The sequence below is a fragment of the Chlamydotis macqueenii genome, chromosome 20 (assembly GCF_036417535.1).
Source record: "Chlamydotis macqueenii isolate bChlMac1 chromosome 20, bChlMac1.mat, whole genome shotgun sequence".
Lineage (NCBI taxonomy): Eukaryota > Metazoa > Chordata > Aves > Otidiformes > Otididae > Chlamydotis > Chlamydotis macqueenii.
The window spans coordinates 4909986-4927849 of record NC_141575.1 but is presented as its reverse complement, the minus strand read 5'-3'; the positions used below and the strand labels follow the sequence as shown (position 1 = coordinate 4927849).

Sequence of the window (17864 nt, the reverse complement as noted above, 5' to 3'; positions counted from 1 at the left end):
TTGATAAAAAACGAAACATACCATTATATACACCATATCATACTTTAATATTGCCCTGGGCTACTGTAAATGCTCACTTTGTACTAAATCTGGTTTTCTCTCTGCTTAGTGGCTGGCAGCAGATGGGGCAGTGTAATTCACTGATTTACTCATTTGCACACTTGTAAGACTCCTCTAAAGCATTCTCCCTAAACATACAACACAGGGGCACAACCAGGACACCGCAGTGTGTAATGTTTAACCCCCTCGAATCAGCGAAGAGCCAGTATTTAATACGGGAGGGCTCAACCGGCAGCTAAATGAAGACAGGAAAATCTAGAAAATGCCTTTTTCTTCAGAACCAAATCATATTTCATTCCATGATTAGTCTTGATGTTACAGGCTTTACTCTTCCAAGTAAAGTAAGTTTTAACATTCAGCAATGGTTTTAGTAATAGCAACATTAATCCTGGAATAATGCAAAAGAACAGCTGGACTCATCGAGTTCCATTTAAGTCCAAAAGATTATATGATTTGTATTAATGTCACAAAATTTGCTTAACTTGTAACAGAAATCCGTTGTCAAACAGGAAAAGCACATAGGACATGATGAACACGCTTGCAGAACTTTTTTTTACCTTTCTTCAGAGGTTTGGCTGTAAAGGAAGAAGTCACAGAAATGCCACTTGGATCCTGAAAGCTTTTTTTTCATTAGCACAAACCAAGATACAACGTAGGAAACTAGCATCTTCGTATATGAAAGAATTATCAGTCTTCGCATGCTTCTTTAAGGTTTTTAGAAGGAACACATGAAAGAACAATTGTACAGAACCTTAAGCGCACTTAGCCACACATTTGACCTACGAGATTTTCAAGACAGTTGTAAGCTGTAATTATCATTAGACATGTTTATATTTTTAAGAGTACTTTAGATCGTATTATTAATTAAAAAGGTTTTCTAACTTCACACCTGGGATAGATGCAATGCTTCTTTTCCACACATCTCTGTTTGAAATTTTCTCTAGGGCTAAAACTGTCTAGCAAAGCAAGATCATGAAAATTCATCACTTTACTGATGGCTCTAATAAGGGGTTTTTTTCTTCTAAATAGTCAGCACCTTCCGCCATGATCAAAAAGTAAAATCAACTCTGCTACAGATTTCTGTTACATTATTTTCCATATAATTTATTCTTAAAACAGCATTTAGGCTTTAATTTTAATTGGAGTTCCTTCCCTTTCCTAATAGGTTTTTCCAGACCAAAAGCAGACAGCATTTTTCCTTTGACAAACAACTGCTGTAGTTCTATCTTTAGCCTCTACATACTGAAGTCATGAAATGGAAACCTGCCTAATTCTGCTCAAAAAAAGATAATACTACGGGGCTCGAGGACAAACGTTAGCTCAATGTGAAGAAATTTTATCAGCATTCTATCAAATCGCATTAAATTCCTCTGCGTATTTTCCATGGGTCTATAAAACAGATTGATTACTCATGCTGCCTGCATCAGAAAAGGCTGGACACAATTTGCAGGATTTGATTTTTTTCTTTAATATTTAGCAGCATCTCAATCAACATCTATCTGATCACCACCACGAAGAGCTCACAGCACCTCTAGTGATAATGATTTCACTGGTGCTGCAGCAGAACTTTCATAATGGTTTACTATGGTTTTAAAGAAACATCAAAGCAACATGACACCAGCTATCCCTGACAGCTCATGCAGAACAAAAATTATAGTTCAGTTGTGCATATCCAAATATAATCTGCCTAAGGGTGAACAGTTTGTAAATCAAATAATTTGATTGAGCGTACAAGCTTTTATTGTGCAGAATACAGACTTCCTATTCGATTTACCAGGTTCTGTTACACATACGAGTAGGCATGCTCAATGTTCCTTCATCTGAGATGCCACTGAGCAGTGGAACTCATTAACAGCAGCTAGTAACTAACTAATCAAAAAAAACCCAGAGAATCTGCCAGCCCAGGTAGAATAGGAAACCAAATTTACACCTGACAAAAGGAGTAATTAGCGAGCTTAAAGACAACAGGAAATATCAGATGGGGCACAGAACGCATTAATAATTGATACACTAGAACTCTTTGTTATTCCCTTAGAGGGTTTCATTGTTATAACTGTTAAAGTGCATTTTTTATTAGATTACCCACTAAAAAAAGAAATTAAAAGCATCTTACCTATAACTATTCCAAAACGCTCACCTTTTTCTTTTTTTTTTCCTTCCCCCTCAAGACATAGTCTGAAAAGTTTTATCCATCATTTGCCAACTGAAGCACAGCTTTCAAACAGCTGTTTACAAATAAGGAATTGAACTATTTATAGCGTCTCATTTTCACTTACCATCATCGTTGTTTTGCTTTAAATGGTTTATCATAAACTGAATGGGATCATCGGGCTTATGAATTAATAGTTCTTCAAGCATGTTCTGAAAATAAATAGGACAAAGTCAGAGGAAAACTTGACACAGCTATGCAGTCAATATATATTGCATTTTTGCAGCAATGTTACAATGAGGATCTTAATGAGTTCACAAATGCTTATTCATTTTCTTAACACTACTTTCAGAGAGGAAATTGAGACCATGAAACCTATTTTAGAGGCTGAAAAACTGAGCACAGTTAGAAATTTGACAATAATAATAATTAAAAAAATAACCTATTTCCTTTAGCTTGTTTACGATACAGACACCAGGAAGGCTTGGCTTGAGCAGCCTGGTGCAGGTAATGGTTGAATCAGCATTGACATAAAAACTATACAAGGAATTTCAAAAGCAAAGTCAACTGAAATTTGTATCTCTGCAGGGCAAGTTAAACCTCCTCCTCAAGCACATTCCCACAGGTTTCTGACTAGCTTAGGGGACCGCATCTGCAGAAAGCACAAAACCAACAACCAGTCAAAGCCACAAAAGCAGCACAGCTCCCTTCTGTAACCATGCTAGTCACCCTCCTCCTTGAAAAGTAGTGTGTGTGTGTGGGGGGGGGGGGGGGTGGAGGGAAAAAAATAAAGGCTTAAAGTATTTCCTTGAATGTCTCTTTTGCAACCCATTTTCATACTAAATTTTGAGGTTATACAGGGCCTTGCTTCTGCTCCCACCGAAAGCAGGGGGATCTCCTGCTGATCTTTGCCAGGACTGTAGCTTTACGGGCAGGGAAAGGAACAATGCTGAGAAACACCAACTCCACAGATTTTCTCACAAGACATTTCAGCACAGCCAAGAATTCTATAATCAGATTACCTACTGAAATGGTCACATTGGAATAGGATGTCTTTTTCTAAAGATCAGTTATAACACTTCAGTACTTGCAAGTAAATTCCATAAAGCCTGTATATTCCATAAAATTTTATATTCGAACCAATTAACTGGTCTATTTCCCCTTTCTGCCTCATCTAATTCATTAGAATAATTAAAACACTCAATATTCTTTATAAAGTGTTTCTCATGCAAGTCCTGATGCTTCAAGGTCTGGGTAGCACACAGCATAAAGTATAAAATCTGTATTTTTATTGTAAGTTCATTAAAAAATTATTACTTTCCATTAACATCTATTCAAACTAAGAAATTGGAATTTGGCACTACAATTATCAAAAGCATTAAAAATAACAAATATAGAAAATCTGGTCTTATGATTCAGAATTGTTCAGGCAGGCAAAGACTGATACTTCCACTATTTTGTGCCCAAATCTTACCGGCATTTACATGCTTCATTTCATTCAGTTCTGCTGATCTCAGTTTAATTTTACAGGAAGAGTTCTGTTAATCTCTGGGGGAGGTTCAGGGCTGAGTCTCATGTTTTAGGTTTCACATTTTGAGTTTTGTAAATGTTTACGTTTACAACGATACTTTCAAGCTGTGTTTGTTTACACCATTATGTTGCTACAATGCAATTGCAGCACGAACAGAAAACAACACCCTGAGTAAATCCCACAAGCGTTTTATGTAATATGAGGACCTGCAGCTGCATTCAATGCCTCATGGCATGCAAAACACAGTATTTCCATAAAAATCCCACAAATATTCTGCCACACTGGCCATACTAAATGGCCTTGAAGTTACATGAGAAAAAAGAAAAGAAGGAAAAAAAAGAAAAAAAAAAAGAAGAGAAAATAAAAATAAGTATTTGTGCGTTTTCCAGTGAGATTTGAAAAAGTATAAAAGCCTTCTAACACCCAAATCTGATTTATGAGAAGAGATCACAGCGGTGCACAGGAGGAGCCCCTCCAAGTTCTCAAACCAGAACAGGACCAGAATATTTAGTTCCTTGCACAAACGTCTCCACGCTCAACAAAAGGGCTTTTTCCAACCTTACGGAACAAAACGTACCTCTGTCTAAGGCAGGGAAACCAACCTCGCTGTTTACCGAAACCACAGCGATGCTACCGTGCGTTTCTTGCTCTTTATTTTCGACACCCATCTCCACAGAAAAGCCACGGCAGCAGCAGGAACGCACGGAGAGACAATTTCAAACGGGTAATGGCGACAACGGGGCTGCACCGGGTCACCTCACCAGCCCGTCTCTCGGGAAGGGCAAAAGCCTTCACCTCGGTTTTCCCCACACTTCATCTCTTTCTGCCGCCTCCTCCTCCTCCCTCCCTGCCAAGCCCGCCTTTCCTTTCATGGGCTCAGCGCCTTTCTTCCGCAGGCTTCCACTTCCTTCTGCACAAACCCGACCCGTATGAACCCCAGCAATTGCCAGGCCGTTATTAAAATAAGCTAATTAAGTAGGAGAGCCCTCGGCAGGTACGCCAGCCCTCGGGCGGAAACACCCGTCCGCGCGTTTTCACAGGAGCCCGGTACCGGCCGCGGGGGTAAACGGCCGCGGCGCTGCCCTCCGGCCGAGCCGTCCCGGGGCCGGGCCGGGCTCGGGTGTCCCCTCGGGCAGCACTGCGGGGCGGCGGAGGCCACGAGGAAACTGGCCGCCAGGCCGCCCCCGGGCTCCGGAGGGGATGGAAGGCGGGGTCTCCGCGGCGGACGCGGCCGGTTCACCTGCAGGAGCTGGAAGAGCTCCCGCTCCTCCGCGTAAACGCCCACCGGCGGCGGCCACAGCTCGGCGGCGGCCTCCATGGCCGCCCCTAGCAACCAGCCCAGCCGCGGCGCCGCGTTGCTAAGGAGTGCGTCATCACGCCGCGACGCAGAAAGGCCCTCCCACACGACCGCCGCCTAGCCAACAGCCACGTGTGTGACGTCATCGGACGGCGACACACGCCCCACCCCGGGACTCAGCGCCGTTGCCAGGGAGACGGCGGCGCGGCGGCAGCTCGCTCAGCCGCTGCCCGCACCGGCTCCTCTCGGCGGGGCTCCCTGCCCGCCCACCGGGCTGCGCCTCCCGGTGGGGAGCCCGCCGAGCTACCGGGGGGCTGGGGGGGGGGTCTCCTGTGGGCAGTCGGGACGGCGAGGGGCTGGGAAACATCAGCCCCCTCGGCGGGACCGCCTCGGGCGGGGGCGAACCGCGACCCCGGGCCGGCCCGGCTGGCTCCCTGCAGCGTCCGAGTTTCCAGGCCGCTTGCGCGGCAGCGTTAGAGAAGCCGCCTCTCCCCGCGGTCCCTTCGTTTGATGCGTTGCCACATTCTGTTTGCAGCAGACCCACTCGGCTTTATGGCGGCTGACTGTCAGCGGGCCCCTCCCGGGGCGGGCAGCATCGTTACCGCCTCACTGACTAACTGCTTGGGGCTCTGGGACTGCAGAGCTTTGACACAATAGATCTTCTCTTTTTTTTTCTTTTTTTTTTCTTTCCTTTTTCTTTTTTTTTTTAAGTTTTCCACTACACAGTCCCAACTCAGGTGAAAGATAAAGAGTTGGGATGTAGAATTCCATCATTTCTATGAAGTAGCTTCCTTTCTTTCCCTCTCTCCCAAAATCCAGGATTGTGAAAACATGAATGAAGTAAAGGAGGCTCTGAGAAACATCGAGCGGAACTACAGGCTCTTCGTGCAGCAGCAGTTTACATTCATCGGAGCACTGCAACACACCCGAGAGAATGCACATGACATGATCAGACCTGTGGCAACCATCGGCCAGGTACAAAGTATTCAGCACAAAGTTCTCTGCTGATGAGAACAGGGACCGATGCAGTGCTGTCGTGCACTTGCGTCTAGTTCAGGGATGAATAAATGTTTTTATTAAGGGAAGATGCACAAAAACTCTCTAGTAACATTTGCGTGTAACCCTGCAAAGCAGTGCCAGAAGAGTAAGTAGGGAAGAGAAATACCTGTTAGGACTTCCCATTTACAGAAAAGGAATTTTGTTGCTGAGCATGACTTTATGGTTTAGTTTACCACCGTCATTTCACTGCTGAGGCACAGCCAGAAATACAGGGTACAAGAAAACAATCAAACCAACCCTCCTTCCCCAGCCACACATGGAATCTGTAATCCTTAACTTGCAGTAACCAGCTTGCTTGCCTCTTCCCCCTGGTATTGGTGCAGCTCTATCTTTCTATAGTGCTTATTAAAAATAATGGCTGTGTTACAGAGGTAGGATGATGGATTGAGGGCTGAAAGTCCCAAGTGGGCTAGGGGTTCTTCTGGGCTGGTAAGTAAATTGTCTTGGAATTTTTATAACATGGGATGTTGTAAGTAGTGTGAGGAACTTAGACCACCTGCAGACAGAAGGGGAAGAAAAATCTAAATAAAATTAGAATTGTGGATTTGAGACAGCAGAACCCAGGCACAAAACCCAGATGGATGCCAAAGCCAGAGTGAAAGCCAATCTGTTGTTAGGATTAGGACACAAAACCGAGCTGGTTGTCTTTTCAAAGGGCTGGTCCTCTCTAATAGAAGGGCTTTGCTTGTAACATTGAAGGGGATCGCAACAGACATTACACTGAAATATTTTTTCCAAAAATAGGCATTGATATTTTGTATAACAGTACGCTGTTTCTAAAAGTGGCGATATTTCAGTGGTACTGAGCAAGCTCAGATTCTGCCTCTTGGCAGAGGTGGAAGGCCTGCTTGGTGTGGGAGTGAAACCTCGCAGGTAACGACTTTGGCAATTACATTGATCCATGGTGTCATTTGTGCTACAGTCATATGTGAACGTAGTGGTGACAAACTGTCCTGTGCAGAGAGCCCTGAGGGTACAACTGTGCTACCCCAGGGGGAGGATGGGAAAGGGAGAAGAGCAAGTTACTGGCGAGAACAGGGAGAAATTGGTGCAGCACATACCGGTGATGCATTGTGCAGGAACTGAACCACCAAGACTGACAGTTAACTGGGGACAAAATCAGACACCCACTTTATTTCACTAGCATTCTCCTGAATCAGCCCAAACCTCTTTTTAATTTTGCATGGGAGGGCACAAAGACAAAAGCAACAAATGCAGAAATACGTGTGGTCTCAGCCTACAGCTGACTTGACTGACAGCTTTCTTTACATGTAAACATAGACACTACAGGAAAAAAATGATATTGTACTTGAACGTGGCTGCATTTCTAACCCCTAAAAGCTGTACGTGGTAGCATTTTTAGTGTTGAGTGATGACATTTCTCAGAGAAAAGAGGAGAGCACAGAAAGACAGAAAGGTTGAAGAGCACACTGTGGTCAGGCAGCGGCAACAGCTCCTTACAGATTTCCACATAGAACAGGGTATAAAGTCAAATCCCAAGTGGTTTTGTGTGACAAGCTCCCCAGTCATTGCTTCAGCGAGAGATTCGGATCACCCAGAGAGTCCCTGCACTTCAGAGCCTGGCTGTGGTCATGGTATCGGCCCAGCGTAGGGGCTGTCTGTGAACTCCCCTGGCTGCACCTCAACTGCTCATCAGCAGCTGCCTAATGCAGCGCAGGGCAGCTCCGGCAAGCCGTTGCTCTTGTCGTCCTGGTCCCCGGCCTGGTTATGCAGGTGCATTAACTCTGTTGTTGATGTGGACAAAAGAAGTCCTGTTATCCCACTGGTGAACATCCAGGCTAAAACGCTATTCTCTTTAGGACTATTTCTGCTCACAGCAGCAATAAAAAAAAATCTTGCCACTCACAAGGACACAATGCTCAGCAAACAGTGTGGAAGGAGGAATTTGTAGTGGAAATGGACCTTTAGGGGCCATTTTTTATTTTTCTTACAAACCTGCTATGAATTTGCCCAAGCACATAGCATGGCTTTTCTGCATGCAGAAAGTGTACCGATGTTGGAACAGCTACTTTGTTCTTGCCTTGAAATCTTACAGAAAGCACTGAAAGTGTTAGAGTCCAGCTATGACTGCCAACCAGCCACTCCGTATTTTATATTCTGACCGCTCATGACTGAAGTGCCTGTCATTTCTTTGGAGAAGATACTTAATCTCTTGGCATAACGTTTTGTCATACAGTGCACTCTGAGTAACAAAAATGCTCAAGGCAAATGGGGAATATCACTGCTACGACAGGTTAGCAAGGACAATTTAGGTTAAATGGGTTTAGTTTGCAGTCACATCTAGTGGTGCCAAATAAAGAACCACGAAGAATGCATGTATGTGCAAACACATCCACACTGTTGCTCCAAACCAGTCCCAGTTTGGTCGCTGCCCTCACCTCCCACCCTGCTCTGCCTACGCAACTGTGGCAGTGGCAGAGAGCGCCCTGCTCAGAACAGACAGAAAACTCCCCTCCCACTCAACCTGTTTCTGCAGCGCTTGCAGCAGGGCTGTGTTTCTGGCTGTGGTACTCCTACACATCTTCAGAGAGGGAGGAAGGCTCACTGGTGTGCTGACGAGCAGACTCATCCCCCCAGCCTTCTTCAGCCATGATGAATGGCAAGCAAACATCTCAGGCACACTCTAGAAATCTTACTACCTACCATTGTATCACAGTTTCCATCGTGGCTCACGCCTGCAGAACCACAGGAGAAAGCAGCCTCTCGTCACTAACCTAAGCAACTTTGCAGCGTAAGTTAAATGCAATTTAACATGCATGACCATCTTTCCCCATGTTGCACTCCGCAGGTACAGGCCTACATGGACCATCACTGTAACAATTCCACGGACAGGCGTATCCTCAACATGTTCCTAAACATCTGCCACGATCTAAGCATGCTCTGCCAAAAGCTGGAAACCGTGCATGCTGGTAACAACATAACCGATGGCATTTTGGAGAGATGCAAGCTGCTCCTTAGCCACAGCAACGATCTGAGTGCCATCCGAGCTACGTAGGTCTCTCCATCAGCTTGGTTTCTTTGAGGCAACTGCCAATGCCGGGGACTGTCACAAGAACGCATATTCTCACTTGACTTCCCCGTCAACTCTGTTACCACATCTTTCTGGCTTTAGTGAGGGTACAAGGTGCTACCCAGTTTACTACTCCAGGAAGAGTAGTCAGGAAGAAATTGCGAGCCTCCATTCACAAAAACAGGTTTTGTTTTTTTCATTCTTTTTACTGGTGCACGGAAGGGCATATAGGTTAGTAGGTTAGTACTCTGAACTCCCATGCAATGCTCAGGCAGTTTACCTCCTCCTTCCTCCTATTCCTGCTCTGCATGTAGCTAATTTCTATGGGGCAAGTGTCTGTACATGCTCTTAAACTCATCCAGATCCAGCCCAGCGGCCAGGATGGTGTGTGTGGCAGGACTCATTTCTCAAGATGCAGTTCCATCTGTGCCTTTTTGTCTTTGGGAAATGGCTGGCTGTGCATGTCTGCTTTTCCCAGGGGGTCTCAGGGTGGCACCGTGGGCTCACCAGGGTTGTGTTGCTGGGATTACTCCGCCAATTGTTTCCTTCTGTCTCACAGATACCCTCATGATGTTGTGAATCACCTGAGCTGTGATGAAGCAAGGAATCATTATGGAGGTGTGGTGAGCCTCATCCCTGTCGTTCTAGACTGTGTGAAGGAGTGGGTAGCCTACAGTGAGAAGCTGCCACGGCACATGCTGTATAACGTGAGTGGTGGTAGTGTTCTCTCTGAGAACAGGGCACCCCAGGATGCAACAGCTAGGGCACCCATTTCCCAAACACCACCTTCTGTGCCCCTTGAAGCACAGACCTCAACTAGTAACAAAGATAATGCACTGGTGCAGGAGAGCAAGAATGTCTGGAAGAAAAATGACATAGAAGGTAACAGTGGGAAACGTAAAGATCCCTGGAAACCACCAGGCAGACATGCCTTTTAAAGGACCGAAGTTCATGCACCTTCTGCTTACGACCTTTAATGAGGTAGCTGATTAAAAACAGTGAAATGAATACTAGAGATCCTTCCTATCTGAGTCTCCTTTCTGAAGAGTTAGCCCCGTACGCCAGCTGTGTACAGATAGATACTCTCTCCCTTGCTAATGTTTCCACTCTCCTCCTTTAAGTCATATCCCAAGAGAAGCAGCTGTAGCACTGTGGCTGGTCCCTTTGACCAGCACTGCGGTGAGAGCAGGAAATATTTGGGAGCAATCGGGTTCCAATCACTCGGATATAAATCTTGAGCAAGCTACAATGGGATTTTACACTTTCTCAGACTTCTTTCTGAGGAACACCCACTCACTCATCAAAACCAGAGGTGTGAAGAACTTGCATGTCTGAAGGACGTGCTGCAGAGCAGCAAGGGCCCCTCTCATGATGGATTCAGATGCGTGTTTGAGATTTAGACTTGTCCCTAAAGTTCCCTCACCCCCACTGAAATTGCCTGGTTATTTGGACCAAAGAATCAAACTCTGCAGGACACTAATGGTGTCTCCCTTACATGCCACTGGCTACAGAAAAGGTCGCCATGCTTTAGCTGCACCGACTGCTCTTCTTGCAGCTTCTCACACCATTGCCAGTACGCACCACTCAGAACATTTTCCCTCACACCTGTTTGACTCCTTTGCTGTCAGAGCTAGAGATGTAAAGGAGAACAAACTTCGTTTTGCACTTAGTTTGGTGGACTGACAATATCCAAACTTGAATTAAACACCCTTGTCATACCCAGAGCTTTGCAAAACTAACAAAGTCATTTCCAGACAATGTCATTCATGGGAATCTGGCGGGAGTAAAGAGACTGAGAAAGCTGTGGCCATTTTCAGACCATTCCTTTCCAAACTGCAAGTTAAAATGTCTGCGCTTTCCCTTTTTCAAGATGATAATCTGGCTTGCCTAGCTTTCAAGGATGTTATGTGGCGTAGTTCATTAAAACTGCAAGGCATTTGAAGTAGTCTCATGCTGCTTTTATACCAGCACTTTGCAATTCCAGCACAGTGACTTTATACCAGAGCTGAAAACAGCTTGATTTCCAGCCTGCTTAGGAAGGCTCAGCAGAGCCACAGGTTCTCCCCATTCTCTGGAGCTGATACGCATTTTTTGGTGGGGCTTTTATTTGAGCACTGTTAACTACAAACTTAAGATCTCAAAAATGTGGTGTCTTCCCCATATCTGACTGCTCTTTTCCCCCTCCACAGGCAAATAAGCTCCTGTTCTTTACTTCCTGCTGGAAGACATTCTGGAATAAACTATTTCCCCTTGCATATCTGGCTCAGGTTGCTAAAATTATGAGAAAACTTTTGCCTTGAGATGATGAGATTTTAGCAACAAGCAGCCCAAAAAGAAGGGAGAAGTAATAGAGAGGAGGGAGCAAAGGAAGGAATGATAGCTCAGATGAAATGGGAAGTATTTTCAGGAGCATTGTATTCCTCACATAACCCCACCTGCTTTCGTACTTTTTTTCCCCTTCCCCTATCGGCATGTGCTGCTATATAATACATCTATCCACTCTGGAGTAGAAGCCTATTTTTAGGACACAACATGATCCAACTAAATTGAACCTTGGTGAACTCAAAACGGTAACAAAGCTTGCTGAGGTCACACAGAGACTGCTGGGCACTACTGGGGCCACAGCCAGCAAAACGTGACCGCTACCCTCTCAGGCTTTACGTGAGAGCCCTGTTGCAGAGGCAGCTTCGGGCAGAAAAATCAAAGTTGCTCACAGCTGCCCTATTGTGTTTCATGTTGCAAAGACAAGTGTCCGATGACAGCTGCTGTCTTGGAAAGTTTTTCAAAACAAGCACAGGCTATGTGGACTAACAGATGACAAGTGCTGGGGACACCAGCGTCAGTATAACCCAGATCTTGTTTCCGGCCTTCCTCACCCTGTCATATAGTTAAATTTGAACATGTCGGCTCTGACGAGACCAGAATTATCCTCCAGTTTGTGGTTCACTTTCAGCTTTCACGGTACAGCACAAATTGCTTGTCAGAACAGTCCCATCAAACCCTGTTTACCACCACCTCCCCCCCCCGCTGTTCAAAATGCCAGTGCAGTTGTCCATTTGTATGTGACAGAGGTTGTGATACACACAAGAAAGATGGTTCCCAAACCTTAATAATAATTTCTAGCCTAGCCCTATCCTTTCAATCAGTCTTATGCAGCCAGAATTTTAAGACGCAAGCAGAAAAATGAGTGCATAAAACTTGCAGTCTGAGGTTTGGTAATGACATGACCAGGATCTGTTGGAAGACTGCAAAGTTAAGTCTCACAAAAACATCTAGACAAATTACTTAATTTCCATACAAGTTCTCCTCTTCCAGAGTGGATGGACACTTCAAAAGACAAAAAGATACAGCAAGAATTGTTTTTCTCTACTACAAATCAAGCTGTTTGAAGAATTTACATAAACAGGATGTAAATGCCAAACACAGAAGTGCAATAAAGTTTTACTTTAGCCTCTGTGAGCATAAAATTGCAAGACACACACTGAGAAAACCAGGCAGGGCACCAAACTGACTTACCTAGGGATCTGTCAGTCCAGGAAACAAATGCTGCTTTTTCCTTCAAAGACAGAAATGGAGATACAGGCTGGTAGCAGATGATCTCTACAGAATCCTAGCATCTGTGGGCTATAAGTTACCTCTGCGCTCCCCTGGGTTCAACTAAGGGTCAAACCAGGCATTTGTCAGCCTGCAACCAGGCCAAAATATTCTACACCTGGTTCCAGCACCACACCCACCGAGGGGATGGGGCACAGCTCGGACCCGGGGAGGTCAGCTCAAGTGTCAGCGACGGCGGTGGGCTCTAAAGGGAACGAGGGGGCGCTGCCAGGGAGAGGGGAAACTCTCTTTGGAAGTCCCAGCCCAAAAATGTCATTAAAGCCGCATCGGAGCGAAGTGGCGGCTTCTTGGGGCCTCTAGTGGCCGCGTCCGGGAAGTGCCAGCGCCGAGCAGAGGGGCGAGTATCCCCGGCCCCCCCTCGCCCCACTAACGCACCCTCACATCAGCGCCCAGCGGGGAAAGGCTCTTAAAAGGCAATTTAAAAGAAAAAGTTCCGATCATCGTGCTCTCCTCCCGACCCCGAAACCCTCACGGGCTCGTTACGCGTCAGCGAAGCCACCGGGCGCGGCTCGGCAGCGGCCCCGACCGCTTCCCGGGCCAGGAGCGGGGGCCACCCCCCCGCTTTCACAAGTCGCTGTCACTCCAGGAGCGCGATCCCTTCCACCAGCCCCCGTTCAGTACAAACACACCGCACCAGCGGGGCAGCTCTGTGCTCCTCAGAGCTCTGGATTCCCTTGCTGGTGGGTGCAGAGCTCCGGTTTAAACTGAGGTTTCACTCAACTCAAAACCAAGCGCTGCGCCGCTGAGGCAGCGAGCACAGACCGTTTTAAATAAACCGTACTGTTCGGCAGACATTAAAGATCACCAGGTGAGTCCAAAACTAGAGGAAGAAGACTTCAAGCAAAAACCAAGTAGAGCTCACAAACACCAAAATCATGAAGACCATCAGTCAAAACTATTTGGGAACGAAGTTTTATCTGAAAAGTCAAGTCTACTTGCAAAGCTTCTGTGCGTACGAATGTATGAAGAAAGTAATTCAACTCTTGCTGATATTCTAAACTATTCTGTAAACACTTACTTTTAAAATCCACCATTGCACCAGCAACTAAGTAGTTGATCAGCAACCAGCAAAGATACTTTAAATTCAGGAAATAAAATTCTTTCCTTCCCTAATGTCTACTGCATGTTTATTACTGGGTTACGAACTGCCAAACATACTACTTCACATTAGTAGATAAGGAAGGTAAGAATGTACTTTATTTTTCTCTTCTTGTACCCTAGTGGATGTTCCTCTGTGGGTAATAGGTATCTAATTATTTTTTTATACTGCCAAGTGCAGCTTTTCAATGCTAAGCTTGTTAAAAAGACCCAGTAAGAAAGTGCCAGTCTGGAAAAGAGGAAAAAAAATAAAACAAGAAAACAACCTTAACCTACTCGGTTAAACTTACAGCAAAATGGCCCCAAAGTTCCCTTCGGTTTGAGAAACTCTCCTCCGGCATCCACAGCGACTCCTAAGGGGGGTACAGAAGAGAAAAAAACATTAAGACAGGACCAAGCAAGCCAGCCAGTTTCTGACAGTGTCCCCAGTTTGGCAAACAATGTCTTTGACGTTTCCAGCTATTAATTTGTCTAATCGCTGTGTAGTCTCTAGACTACATGAACAATGCCATACAGAAAGCTAATACACAGATTTGCAGTACTGAATTGTTTGCAGCGAATTTATGGATTACACGGCATCTCATTGTTAAGTTTGTTTTTCATAGAAGAAAACAGGCTTTTGCTCCACGCGGAAAAATGAGCTTCTAACAAAGCACCCATGCAAAAAGGGGTAGAACCACTTATCTGCTCCGTGCAACGCAGATCTCAGAAGATGCTTCGACACTCAACTTGTTTCTGCATGTTTTGTCTCAGCACAGCTTGGTCCCAAAGAGGTTGGCTTGCAGGGAATTTAACACAGAGTAGTGCAAAACAATACATTTTATTTGTTCACAGTTAAACACAAGCAACTGCCTTGACATTTTAGAACATTCTAATAAGGACAGCAAAACCTCCTTTTGGTTTAAGTTCTCTTTTAGCTTACGATTGTACCATTTCCTCGTATTTCATATTTATGGCATTTAATGTGGATTGTTTAACATGCTTACAAAGAGCGAGGCAGGGAACAGATTAACTTGACAAAGACAGCAATTTTAGATTTAACTAAAAGCAGTCAGTTAAAAAAATCTGTTTCCACTTCACTGATGGGACCCCTTCAAACAAACTGCAAGTTAACTACATACAGCAGATCCATGATTTTTAGACTTACAAAAAAAATTGCAAAATTTGTTCCTCCATAATCTTTGTGGTCCATAAACAAACCTAAAGTGGTTTCCATTACTATCCCGGTGCTAAAATCCTTTTTAAAAGAAGAAAAAAAGCCATCTCATCGATGAGCTTGCATTACCGCCAGGGCATTTTTGTAACCGACAACAAAAACCACCTCTCCTCAGAACAAGTGAAGTCATCGTACAAGCAAGGTACCTTTTGGGGCTGGGCAAAGCAGAAGGATGGGCGAATTAACTTCTCCAGCACAACGGCATCCAACGGCTGAGCCAGCCCTCCAAGGGCAGCGTGCAAACCGTTCACTCCTGGGGCTGGGACCTGGTGGGGCAAGGGGCAGGAAACCTCCAAATCTTACCAAAACATACTCTACCACGTTTGCTACCACTAAGTCTTAGAAAGCCTATAGACGTGTCGACAAAACCAGTCTGTCACTTACAACCAACTCTCTATTTTCTATTCCATGCAGATTCAAGCTTTGACAAAACCACTGAAGTTCACCTTTACTTTCAGAGTTAGGACTGACCAACCGAAAGGACACTGAGAATAATTTAGACAGGCAGAAATGCATTTAGACCCTAGGTGTTATGGAAGAAGTGGAAATGGGAGAAAAAGTACTGTCAGGTGCAAGTTAGCATATTGCCAGTCACTTTGACAGAGTCCTGTTCCTTTTCAGGTTAAGAAGGGATTTGAACTACAAGTGCAAGTGTACTTGGACTTGATTTATATGTGAGATAATTCTTAAAGAGCAGCTGCCACCCACAGAATGTTTAAGAAAAGAGGCCACGTGTGATGCAGCATAACTGTGAAGTCTGGTATGTCTAAGTACGCCTGAACCAGACATATCGAACATTTAAAACAAGCACACTGCCTTCCTAACAGCAGGCTCTGTTCTGTCACGAAGGAGATTGAGTCTGACCACTGACAAGCCCAGATCCCACAATCCTCCTTCACAGTTGGCTTGTCACTGACTTAAAACATGATTAATGCAGAAAGGCTTCAGGACAGAATTCCGATTCTCAGTGTGACCAGGCTTCCTCCTCAGCCTTGTCTTCTAAGGAAACGGGATGAGGGCAAAGGGGCGATACCCAGAGCCAAATTGACATTGCTGAGCTGAAAAATGTGCTGCAGTCTGAGCAGAACAGCACTCAAAGAAAACCATATTCTGTAAGTTAAGCCTGAAAATGTATTGCAGGAAGAATGAAGCCAATTTCTTGGACTCAAAACACAGTGGTCTTGCTCGGTCTGAGAACAAAGACCAGAACTATGAAGTAGGGTCAGGTAGCACAAGTATTTCCCTGATTAGAGAAACAAATGCTCTTCTGCAGATCTTCATAAGCTTGCAATTCTACACACATGTTCTGCACGCTCTTCCTACTTGAGTAAAGCTTCCTTTTCCCTCTTCTCCCACCCCAATTGCTTTCCCATACGAACCAGTCTGAGGTCAGTACCAGTCTGTCAGGCAAACACTTAAAATACTAAAAAGATCAGAAGCTAGTGTTTTAACAAGTCTTCAGCATATACGGTCTCTTCTGCACTACAAGCTCCAGTTCCTTATTAAGTGTCTGTTCAAATGTAACTTTCCAGGAAATGTTAAGGACAATATAAACAATGATCATGAATCAGGGTGAATGAATCGTTTTGCAGAGGTACACTGTTCTTTAAACATTTAGGTATTCAGAGTCCAACTTAATGAAGACTGGGCTCTGAGGGATGTGGGACAGTGGACAGGCAAAAGAGAGACCTTTAGATGAATGCACTAGAAATTCTAGCGCTGCTTCTTTCCAGGATGAAAGCAACCGAAGTCACCCAGACAGGCAGCACAATTAACTGCTCTAAATTGGAAGCTTGCAAGGAAATACAAAGCATTCATAGTAGACTCACAAATGTTAATTTGGCCTCATATTGCACTCAAGTTCATAAATGCAGCCACTCACTGGGGACGGGGAGAAAGGGAAAAAATACTTGCAAATGCTAACAGTTGTCCCTTCAAATTAGTACACGCTGCTAAGGACTGAATTTGAGAAAGAAGCAAAAGTTAGGCTGGGCATTTCAATTCCAGACCCAAAAATCCACTTCGCATTTGTTCAGCAGCCTTCTTCCATTTCTGGGCATTATTCCGCTGCATGAGCTAGCTGCTCAGACCAAAGAAACATAAAAGCTTTTAGTTAAACTTGCATTCACGCCTCCTGTTCTATGCCAAGAATATGAAAATAACACTGATTGACTATCTTCCTTTTTAACTGTGGTCATGATGAGTTTCATTGTAGTCCATGATATGAAGCTGTCCAACACTGCTTTCCTGGATCTTAGGAGAGAGGCTAAAGTTATCGGAGCTCGGAGGGGCCTTTGTCTCCATGCTCAGATCTTTACATAGTTCAGTCTTTAGAGCATCCGAAAGCCTGTTGATGGTTACACCCTCCTCATCACACTGGCTCTCACTCTTGTTGCGAAATAATTCTCGTGCCTTCATTCCGAGGAAGCTCTTGGAGCTGGGGAGTGAACCTACAGTCAGGGGGACAGTAGTCGAGGGCTCCAGCAACATGGATGTCTCCCAGCGACTGCTGAATCTCTGGTTCTGGGGTTTTTCTGGAGTGGAGAGCTCACTGCTGCTGCCACCCTTACTGCTACTACTACCTCGAGTGCTGGGAGGTTTGGTCTCTCCATTTCTACCAATTGTTTCTTCACTGTATCCCACCACAGTATCTTCATTACAGCAATCCAGCCTGTTTTGGAAAGAGAGGATACAGTGTCAAGGAAACTGCGGCAACTGTTTAGAATGAAAAAGCAAATGCTGGGGCAGGCAGCTTACTGTGATTACTTTCCATTTCTGCTACTGCATATGTACTTCAACAGTTTTCCT

General features: G+C 44.9%; 3 protein-coding genes across 16 annotated transcripts in view; 1 reads left to right on the top strand and 2 right to left on the bottom strand.

Annotated features, from left to right (window-relative positions):
* The window catches only part of AK8 (adenylate kinase 8), an 80497-nt gene extending 67431 nt beyond the window's left edge, over window positions 1-13066 (bottom strand). For 2 of the 3 annotated variants that reach the window (XM_086764079.1, XM_086764081.1), the window contains exons 1-2: window positions 4981-5071; window positions 2337-2421 (exon numbers count right to left, since the gene is read on the bottom strand). In XM_086764079.1, coding sequence (XP_086620205.1) covers window positions 2337-2421; window positions 4981-5058 — 163 coding nt within the window. In that variant the 5' untranslated portion in view covers window positions 5059-5071. Of the gene's footprint in view, window positions 1-2336; window positions 2422-4980; window positions 5072-12643 lie in introns of those variants that run through there. The other variant, XM_086764080.1, reaches the window with a different exon arrangement.
* Window positions 5269-11069, top strand: SPACA9 (sperm acrosome associated 9). 2 transcript variants are annotated; one of them, XM_086764084.1, is made up of 4 exons: window positions 5269-5323; window positions 5857-6012; window positions 8906-9108; window positions 9687-11069. In XM_086764084.1, exons 2-4 carry the CDS (start codon window positions 5869-5871, stop codon window positions 10063-10065), a joined length of 726 nt encoding a protein of 241 aa, XP_086620210.1. In that variant the 5' UTR covers window positions 5269-5323; window positions 5857-5868; the 3' UTR covers window positions 10066-11069. The 2 variants fall into 2 exon arrangements, with proteins under 2 accessions (XP_086620210.1, XP_086620211.1); XM_086764085.1 differs by lacking the exon at window positions 5269-5323 and having other exon boundaries at window positions 5590-6012; window positions 9687-9834; window positions 9973-11069.
* Window positions 13067-14644: 1578 nt separating the features above from the next.
* The window catches only part of TSC1 (TSC complex subunit 1), a 61696-nt gene continuing 58476 nt past the window's right edge, over window positions 14645-17864 (bottom strand). For all 11 annotated transcript variants that reach the window (XM_086764058.1, XM_086764056.1, XM_086764054.1 and 8 more), the window contains one exon: window positions 14645-17727. In XM_086764058.1, coding sequence (XP_086620184.1) covers window positions 17241-17727 — 487 coding nt within the window. In that variant the 3' untranslated portion in view covers window positions 14645-17240. The remainder of the gene's footprint in view (window positions 17728-17864) is intronic.

Bases quoted from the DNA above. Each gene is read 5' to 3' on its own strand.
- SPACA9 (XM_086764084.1), top strand. From the start codon at position 5,869: ATGAATGAAGTAAAGGAGGCTCTGAGAAACATCGAGCGGAACTACAGG. The intron at 6,013-8,905 runs GTACAAAGTATT...TGCACTCCGCAG, and splicing joins CTGTGGCAACCATCGGCCAG to GTACAGGCCTACATGGACCA. The intron at 9,109-9,686 runs GTAGGTCTCTCC...TCTGTCTCACAG, and splicing joins CTGAGTGCCATCCGAGCTAC to ATACCCTCATGATGTTGTGA.